The following is a 10,780-nucleotide window of genomic DNA, read 5'->3' on the forward strand; positions in this document are numbered from 1 at the left end:
AGCTCGGCTCGGCTCGTTTACACCCCTAAGCTAAACTGGCTCTTGTTATTCAAGAAGTCGAAACGACTCTATACTAAACGTTTATTTTTAATACATGGGTGTTTTGGGGAAATCATTCTTCCCAAAACGCTAAGTGAAGATATTGTAAATTGCAGTGTTTGTATTTTCAGTGGTTTGGAACAAATTGTTGTTCCAAACTGTTGAATAACTAAACACTTTCTTTAACATTTTGATCTTTGGATTACATCATATTTACCAACCGTGCAATATCTTTGTGTTACATTATATTACAAAATTTTAAATGTTTACTATTTCATCTAAATTTCTTAAATTATGAATTTCTTTATCCATAATAATTCATTCAACAATAATGATTGAACTAAATCCACACTGAGCAAAACACCAATGACTGGTACTATTGATTCATTCATTGATCTTGTATGTGTATAAGTGCATTCATTATATATTAAAACCTTTGCAACAAAAAATACTTAGTTACTATTTAAAAAAAATTAGTGACAATTATAATGAATCTCCTATATTATATTGTATTCATATACTATGAGTTACATATTTAAATAAACAAATTCGACATTAAATTACTTATGTATGAACTTCTCATATATAATCTTGCATTGATATACTTTTAAATATTTATTTAATTATAAACATTGGGTATTAAACCATTTGCGCAATGCGCGTGTAAAACTAGTATATATATATATATATATATATATATATATATATATATATATATATATATAGGGTCAGGTTCCTGTGAGGTCAGGTCTTCCCGTGCGGTCAGTGCGGCATACACCATTAGATATGCACAAATGCACCACACAGTGTTCATAAATACACCATTATGTGTGGTGTATTTTTTGGCATTTCATTTTGATGTATTTTCGAACACTGTATGGTACATTTATGCATACCTAATGGTGTGTGCCGCACTGACCACACGGGAAGACCTGACCTCACAAGAACCAAAATCTATATATATATATATATATATATATATATGGTTGAGTTCAAATGAGGACAACAATATATAGAGGACTGTGAGGACAAATAATGGGCACACAACAAATTAATACCAGGCACACAACTTAATACATAATGGCACACAAGAATAAATGTAAATATCAGGTTTCGAACCCAGGCTCTATAAATTAACAAATCTAGCACGCGACATACAAACTGTGGCACACGACTACATTTGGCCATGCACACGACATACCGCCTAATGGCACACACTACATCAGTCCTCACAATCCTCTATAATATACTTGTCCTCATTTGAACACACACACACACACACACACACACACACACACACATATATATATATATATATATATGTATATATATATATATATATGTATATATATATATATGTATATATATATATATATATATATATATATATATATATATATATATATATATATGTATGTATAGATACATATATAGCATTAACGGCCCGTTTGGTTCACGGAATAGGCTGGGAATGACATAGCATTCCCAGTAATAGGCCTATTTCTTTGTTTGGTAACCATGTCTATTACCAGGCTTAATATTCCTAGTAATAGCCTATTACCTCAAATATGGTAATAGCTATTACCAGGGCCCCCTGGTATTAATTTATTCCTGAGTCCTCATGAATCGATTTTTTTTTTTTCAATTTTAACCTTTATCATTTTCTGCGTTCTCTTTTCATCATCAGCATTAATCAAACAATTTCTTCCGGCCATTCTGCATCAATCTTTGCAATTCTTTCTATCATCTACATCAACATCAAATTAAAGCTTCAAACAAAGATAATTTTCTGAATTTTATTTTTTACAAATTAATTATTATTGATATTTAATACTGAATATTCATTGTAAGTAATCCATGTTCTTAGACAACAAAATTAAAAATTAAAGTATACTCAGTACATTGCATAAGTAGGTAGGGCAGGGCTTCTTGTAGTTGTATATAATTTTTATGCTGTTGCAGGTAAAAAAGCTCTTCCAGGTTTACGATTAGCAAGGGGCCCATGGCATCCATAGAGCTTAGCATTGACACCATCAGGTTGAATGCGGTTTTCTTTCTTATAGTTCACATAGTCGGTACGGCTGAACTTTGTGAAACCCCACTTCCTACTGACAATGATCTTTTGACGACCGGGGAACTTTAACTTAGCACGGCGCAAGGCCTCCTGGGCATTGTTGCCATTGGCATCCTTGCAGCACACAGACAAAAGAACCTGCCCAATGGCAACACGAGCACAAACACCCTGAGGCTTGCTAAAAGCCCCTCTCATGCCAGTTTGAAGCCTATCAGCTCCAGCACACGACAACATCTTATTGATACGCAGAACATGGAAGGGGTGTACCCTGACCCTCAGGTGGAAGGCATCCTTTCCAGCGAACTTTGTCATGTACTTGTTGCAAGCAATACGAGCAGCTTCAAGTGCCTCACTTGACACGTTTTCCTTCTCCCAACTAACCAAGTGCACACAGAAGGGGAACTCATCTACCCCCTTTTTCTTCATTCCAACATCATAGATCCTGATCTTCGGATCAGGCACACCACGGAAGTACCTTGATTTCGGGTAAGGCTTGTTCTTAATCTGACGGTAACACCTTGCTGGTCTTCTTCCCATGGCGACGTCTGCTCGCGGCTCAGCTGATCTGCGGCAAATCGAAGTGAAAAACGAAAGTCTCTCTTTTCTTGTTAAAATTCTTAAATTCCAAAGAATTTGCATCAATCCACAATTCACCTATTCCCAAAAGCACCGTTATTAATGCCGCCGACGAACCATGTCGTCCTCTTTCGCCGTGCCGCTTCAAGTGGTTTACATAGCCATGACTTCTCTAATATATATATTTTTTATCACTAACAATGATAGAATGATTAAACAAATTAATTCTCAGGCTTTTAGAGATAATTATGTGAAATGGCGTGAGGGAGATAGATAAATTAATCACTTGTAATTCCTTGTCTGCTTGAACTAATCACATCTCCTTGTATAGTGAAGATAGGACTCTTAATTATCTAACAAGTTGTTGTAGAAAGAATCCTTAATCAAGGGTAATCTCTTATCTTGAACAAAACTCCCTGATACTTTCAAATTCAGTTGTTCTTTCACTTATCAGTAATATTTGTGTATATATATGTTAATTTTTATACAATATTGTAGTTTCTACAGAATAACATTATTTAAAAACATATGTAATAATAATAATAATAATAATAATAATAATAATAATAATAATAATAATAATAATAATAATACATTTTTTGTATAGGGGTATTTATGTCTTTTAAACTCATATTCCATTTCTATTCCTTAAACCAACCAAACACTGAAATAACATTCCTAAACTCTATTCCTTCAACGAACCAAACAAAAGAATACAATTCTTATTCTATTCCTTGCCTATTCCATTCCTTATGGAATACTATTCCTATTCCTTTAAAATTCATTCCATGAACCAAACATGCTGTAAATGTTATATAAAACTTATACTTATGTTAAATTTGTTATTGGTTTGAGTAGTTTAGTTGGTTGAACTCCAAACTTGATGTTATTATAAGCTACTATTAGTTGGAGTAGCTTAGCATGGGTTCAAATCTATTTTCGTATTGGACAAATGACTCCCTGCGATTTTGCAATCTTTTTTGTATTGGACAAATGACTCCCTGCGATTCTGCAATCTTTGTCGCTCATCCAAACTCAGCCAAAGCCGATTGGCGACGACGATACTCCCTGCGAATCTGACAATCGACGATGAAGTTAACGGTTGAATGGTTGACAACGAAGCCAAGCCCAAAGGTCGATGACGACGCTAGTAGTCAACGTCGGCGCCTCCCGCTCTCCTATGCGAATCTACGATGAAGACGACAACCAACGATGAAGCAAACATAAGCCAAGGTCGATGGCGAAGCTAGAAGTCGATGAATCATAAGCTAGAAGTCGAAAAATTCGTGCATGTGAAATTGGATACTGGACAAGGAAATCCGACATTTGGGAGGCCGAATTTCTGTGGAATGGAATTCGGACTCCACTAGTCGGAATCTTTTTTTTTTTTTTAATTTTCTGTTTGCGGAAATAAATGGAGTAAAGTAATGATAATTAATATGATTTAGCAATAATTAGGTTGTTTTAATTGAAAGTAAAAAGCAATGATTAGGAGAAATGATTTAAGAGTAATTACAATTTATATGAAAAATTTGGATAATTATAAATAGAACAAAGCATTATTTTATTAATGATTCAAAGTTGGACAGTGCACGGAAGGATTAGTGGTCCTCCGAAAATACTTACATCTTGTACTTCGATTTCAACCAAAGTCCATTTCATTTGGAAGCCTACGTGTTCACCGTTGGCCTCGTTGATTTCGAGGCCTAACGGAAATTGGCGGAATGCATGTAACTGAACTGGTCCACTGAGTTCTTTCGTCCTCTGGGTAGAAATTTCCGGCATAACAGTTCCTGTAGTTTTGTATGGAGTAAACTTCTGGCACTAATGGGGAAAACCCTTCCCCTCGGTAATTGCATGCTGCAATCACATGTGCACATTGTATGCCGTTCACGTTCCACAATCCGCAGTTACACGTACGTTCCGTCTGCTTAACTTGAAAATGATTTTGTTGACTTATAGAGATATAACCAATTAACCAGTACTTAGGGAAACGCCATAGATCCTGAGTGTGTCATTAAACTGTTGAATGCTTGCACTGCGTGACAGGTAACATTCGACAACACTTAAGTGAGTTATTAAGTGACTCAGATGGATTGGTTGTCATGATGCCGTACCAGTGACCATCGTTGTGAGATAATGTGCACTTCTCTTCGTCAATGTCGGCAAGATAGGCGTATGCAGCCGGCCATTTAAGTTGGATGGTCTGCATGTGTTGAAGGAATTGATTCCTTATTACACCAGTACCAGCTTCCCATATTAATTTCCTTAACCGCCTATTTCTGGTCACCTTCGTCAAGACATTGCTGCGAATGTGACGAAGGCAAAACTGGCGTTTCACACGGCCGCCCTTCAATTCTTCCACGGAATTAAACGCCGCTTCTATTCCATCGGGTCTATCCGAGATGATGCACATTGGATTGTGATGTGGAAAGACATGTATGGCCAGAAGTCATAGAAACCAACTCCAGTTGGCATTATTTTCGGAGTCAACGATTGAATATGCCAGTGGATAGATTTCCTTGTTGGCGGTGTATCCGTAGGCTAGTAGGAAATGGTCTTTGTACTGGTTGTACAAGTGGTTACCGTTAACACAAATAATAGGGATGCAGTGGCAGAAGCCATCAATTGCGGGATTGAATGCGCAGAATGCATACAAGAAATGCAGGTACCCTGTGTTGGTCCGAAAAGAGGTAAGGTGAAAGTCCAGAGGGGGGGGGGGGGGTGAATACACTTTCAAACTTTTTTGCACAGCACAACAATTGCTAAGCCAGAGATAAACCAAAACTCTTAACTAGATTGTTAGAGTATGGTGCACAGCGGAAATAAATAAAGATAAAGTGCGTGTGAGATTGTGTGAGCAGTATATCTCGTGTAGAGCAATTAAGTAAAGAGCAGTAAGTAAAGAAAGCAGTAAAGAACACAAGACAATTATAGTGGTTCGCGAGGTGGTGTAATCCTCCTACTCCACTTGCTCTTATCTCCAAGAGCAATTCACTATATCCACCACTTCTTGGTTCCAAGATACAATGAATTTCCGTGATCTAGTGCTTTGATCACAAAGCCCGCACTAATCACGCCCAGTGACACCACACTGCTGCTTCGGTTTTCACGTCGCCGCGCTACTATCCCAGGATTTCACGACTTCGCGTTACTTTCCCCCCCGTCTTCCACACTCCGGTAGAAACGTATCCCGTGATCTAGTGCTTTGATCACAAAGCCCGCACTAATCACGCCCAGTGCCTCCGACACTGCTGCTTCGGATCTCACAGCTCCGTGTGACAATCCAGGATTTCACAGCTTCGTGCTACTTTTCTCCCTTTTCTTGTTTTGCTCCAAAACAAGTGTTGTCTTGCTTCCAACTTCTGAGACTCTGTAGTTGATCTTCAATGATGCACAGGTCTCTTTGATGAAGATAAACACTCTGGAATGATTTCTCTTGAACGATTTGAGTGTTTTCTCTCTTTGAGTATATCAAGTAAAGCACTTGATTTTTATGCTCTGTTTTGCTCTGTTTATGAACTCTCAGAATATTTTTCTCTTGAAGCTCCCTGAGTTCTTTTTCTTTTCTCACTTCTCACTTGAAGATTTTTGGTATGCTCTGTACCAAATGAGATTGTTGCTCTATGCTCGTATATCTTGCTCTATTGCTCTATTCGTTCCCCTGATCTTCAAGTCTTCATATCTTCATCATTTTATAGCTGGTAATGAGGATCTATCCGTTGGAAAGAGACGATCTCATTTTTGAAATCTTGTATCTTTTTGTCAGAGATCTTATCTTATCTTCTGCAAAGATGTAAGAAAGGATAAGCTAGTCGTTTGAGAGCTTGAACTTCATGTGAATGGGTTCCCAAACTTCATCTAATATTCCTCTGGTTTTACGTTGAGTGGAAATATCTGGGTGTAGAACGGCTTCTCTGATTAGCTCTGAAGTGGTCCTTGAATCTTTGGGATTTAAAAATATTCTTCAATTTAATCCCATACTAGTTAAACTAGCATTTTTCCTTGTGAGAATATTTTCACTGTAAGTTCATCTTCATCTTCTTGATTCTCACGTCTGGGTGTTCTGTAAGTTCATTTTCATCTTCTTCATTCTCACGTCTGGGTGTTCTCAGACTTCAAACTGGTTGTGAACTTCCTCCCAATTTGAATTTCTCCTTTGTAATTGACACCCAATTGCAATTAACTTCTTCCTTTGTAATTGACACCCAATTTGAATTTCTCATTTGGCACCCAATTTGAATTTCTCCTTTGTAATTGGCTCCCAATCTACTCCTGGTGCTTTCAATTGCTTCCCAATTTGAATTTCTCCTTTGTAATTGGCTCCAAATCTACTCCTGGTGCTTTCAATTGCTTCCCAATTTGAATTATTGACTTTGACTTCAAAATTGGCTCCCAGACTTCTCCTGGTATTGAGTTTTATCTCAATTCAATTTGATCTCCATGTCTTCTTCGAATTGCATCCCATACTACAACCTCAATTAGCTCTTGCTCCCAATTTCAATTTCAATTGTTTCGAACTAGCTCCTAATTTGCTCCCAATTTCAATTTCAATTGCTTCGAACTAGCTCCTAATTTCAATTGCTATGAAATTAGCTCCCAATCCCAAATTCCACTTGTAATCAGCGCCCAACTCCATCAGACTTAATTAATTTTGGCTTCTCAAATTTTACCTTGTAAAATTATTGATGGTGAGTTTCAAACTTGAGCAATTTCGCATAATATATCAGGCATCTTCCACTTCGTCCGTACAACTTATTAGTTAAATCTCCAATCATATTTGATGTACTCCTTTCTTTCCATAGATGCTTGATCTCCAAGTCAAATTCATGCAATCTTCCAAACTTAATTTTCTTTCACGAAAATTCATCTGGGATATCTTCTTGTAGCATTGACGTGAATATTATATCATTCATCTTCTTCTTTAATTTGTCATTTTCTCCAGACAAATTCTTGATTTTCGGCTTGATATCTTCTTCTTCTTCTATTTTCATGCATCTTCCTCTGTTTTTCTCTTTTGCAACTTAAATAATTTTCCGATCATGGTCTAAGACTCTACTAGACCTATGAAATAAAATTTGGGGATCTATAAATACATATTTGGCATATCAAAACCATTACACTTTATTCCTAACACCCTGTACCTCATTCTTTAGAAGGCGTGCACATCAATTCCACAATGGTTCCAGGGTTGGAGAGTTGCAACTTCCGCCAGAATTGGGGTAGCTCATTGTACGAGTATTGGTAATTCCCGTACTGCATTTCAATGCATTTGTGTCTGCCATACCATGCTTTCCTGTACGAAATGTCCACACCATATTATTGTCTCACATCGACTTGGATGTGTTTTATTTTGTATTGTGGATCCACAGTGATCTTCAGAAAGATTAAATCACATATTAATGAGCTGGTGCACAGTTTGTCCGTGAGTCCCTGGTTGTATTGAACTGTGCACCCGTGGGGTTGAAAGAATTTCGTGACCTACCATTTAGAAGATGCCCCATGCAATTTATTTGCAGATAATGTCCACTAACAAGATGGTGTTGACTTATAATGTGGACATTAAACCTTCCAATTTGCTCTTTTCTTGTGATTGGTGAAGTGGTCCCGCTTGTGATGCATATTGTAAGTTGCTCCAGCTTTATTAAGCGTCGGAAAATAAGGGAAAACCATTCCGACCATAATAACATTTGTTGAGGGGTCGTATGAAAGCATGTTGTCATCGTCCCTCTCAGTAAAGCCGTAGGAAAATGTAGTTGTTGGCGATGGTATTGGAGAGTGGTGATTGCTGTAATTTGGGGCAAACAAATAATACCCGGAGTATTCGGGTTGTCGCTGTAATTTGGGGCAAACAAATAATACCCGGAGTATTCGGGTTGTCGACCACAGAGAGGTGGTGTACTAATCACTAGCTACTAGGTTACTCATATGAAACTAGTCCGAACAAAACTTGAAGGTTGATTGATTGCATAAAATAACAAGCAAAATAAAATAAGTAGCAAGGTTTTGTAGACAATAGAGCAAAATAGGATTCTTGGGATCACAATGTTTAATCACCTAGTGCCAATTAACGTTTGTAATATTTGGTTTGGAATTAAGATTTGTATGGGAATGCAAAGTGGAATCGAATTACTCCCGTAATCTCTATTCCTAGTGAATTTCCACTCCCATGGCTTAAACACCCAATAAGATCAAAGATCAGCATTCAATTATTCCTAATTACTACCATCTCCCGATGAGCAATAATCTAGAATAAACTTCCCCTAATAAGTTCCCCTTTCCCAAGGACCAACCATTAGGTGCAATCGTGTGTGCCCTAATTTATGCCCCAACTCCCATTGGTGACACAAACATGACTGTGAAGCTAGTAATTTAGGCCTTTAACTACCAACAACAACAGATTAAAACAAGATTGCAACACAAATCATAAAACCAAACATAAATATATTAAGAAATTAACGAACTAGGCACATAGGTTCATAAACAAATTCACCCAAAAATCCCTAAGGAATTTAGCCGAGCATGGCTAAATTATACATAGCAAATATGAATAAAGGATTACAAATCATCAGAAGAGTACAAGAATTAACCAAGCGATTCTCCCAAATCTCCCTGGCTTCCTCCTTGCTTCCAAAGACGACTTGAGCCTCTTGATTTCTCTCTTTCTTGTCTACAAAGAACTCTAAAAATCTCTCGGTGTGTTTTTTAGGGTTGAGGAAGGAGGGATTTTATAGTAGGTATAAAGTTGAGACGAAATAGGAATCTGGTACAAAATTGGACTCAAATTGGACTCAAATATCTCGCGACTTCGTGCTGCGCCCGACGCGTCGAGCCAATTCTCCACGCGTCGAGACCTGCTGCGCCCGACGCGTCGAGCCAATTCTCCACGCGTCGAGACCTGCTGGTCTCGATCATAAACCTTTCTGGAAATTTTGGCTCGACGCGTCGAGTCCTCTGGTCCCGAACTTGTCCAAAATTGCTCCAAACTCATCCTTGAACTTCCCTTGCTCATAAAATTGACCTACAATGGTTCAAAAACACTAACAAACACCGTAAAACATTCAAAACAAGTGCGAACCATAATTAAATGATAATAGCAAGGAAAACATGTATTAAATAAGCAAAATGAAAGAGCTTAATTACTGTGATGATTCAAAATAACCATAAAAACAAGAACAGATGTGCTAACATCACCCCCTCAGACTTAAGCTTTTGCTTGTCCTCAAGCAAAACTAAGGAATAAAATCACAAGTCAAAACATACAAATTACTCATGCTCTCTCTTGCACAACCTTTCAAACCACCAACCAACTTGCTACAAAACAACAAGCTTCAAGAATCAAATTAGTTTGGCACATAAGAGACCCATTTTCAAGCCAATAACCGAGCACCAAGAATTTAAAGTGTGTGAGGATCAAGTGTGTACAAGTACTCAGTTGAGATTATGCAAGACACGGTTCATGAATGAGATCCCATAGGCTTGCCTTTCATACTCCCCTAGATCAAATCTAAGAATGCATGCTAAGATCAAATAGGACTTTATTAAGCTTGTAACGGGGCTACTGGTGATGGCTAACAAAGAAGTGGTATGGAAAAATTAATCAAAAAGAGAGAATGTCACAATTTATCTAAACTTTTCAAAATTTGGAAGAGATGAGATAATCATAATTCCAAGGAGCAAATTTCTTTTAAGAACTTAGCAACTCTTTGGTAAAGTGGGGATCCAAACTCAAAAACTTTCAATCTTTTTCTTTTTTGTTTTTTTGTTTTTTTTTTCTCTGTCTTTGGACTTCTTTTAGATATAGCAAGATAATTTTAATCCAAACTTTCATGACCTCCACACTTGAACATTTGTAACACCAGCTGCTTTTTTTTTTTCGTAGCACAACTCCATAAAAACTCTTCTTACAGAAAAGATAAAGATAAAAGTTTCATTCTCTCAAGGGTGGATGGGAAATATTTGGCCAAGGGCTAAGGGTTATAATAATGGGGTAAATCAAAGAAAAACAATCACAAAGAGGGGATAAGTGCTTAGCACTTATTTGAACAAACAAAAGGCACAATGGGGAAACGAAGGATAAAAATATATATA

General features: G+C 37.3%; 1 protein-coding gene across 1 annotated transcript; it reads right to left on the reverse strand.

Moving 5' to 3' along the window:
* Window positions 1-1,986: 1,986 nt before the first annotated feature.
* LOC109168877 (60S ribosomal protein L10-like) lies at window positions 1,987-2,701 on the reverse strand. Its single transcript, XM_019317735.1, has one exon. The coding sequence runs from the start codon at window positions 2,648-2,650 to the stop codon at window positions 1,988-1,990; it is 663 nt and encodes a 220-aa protein (XP_019173280.1). The 5' UTR covers window positions 2,651-2,701; the 3' UTR covers window position 1,987.
* Window positions 2,702-10,780: the final 8,079 nt, after the last annotated feature.

The sequence above is a fragment of the Ipomoea nil genome, unplaced genomic scaffold (assembly GCF_001879475.1).
Source record: "Ipomoea nil cultivar Tokyo-kokei standard unplaced genomic scaffold, Asagao_1.1 scaffold3231, whole genome shotgun sequence".
Lineage (NCBI taxonomy): Eukaryota > Viridiplantae > Streptophyta > Magnoliopsida > Solanales > Convolvulaceae > Ipomoea > Ipomoea nil.

Bases quoted from the DNA above. Each gene is read 5' to 3' on its own strand.
- LOC109168877 (XM_019317735.1), bottom strand. From the start codon at position 2,650: ATGGGAAGAAGACCAGCAAGGTGTTACCGTCAGATTAAGAACAAGCCT.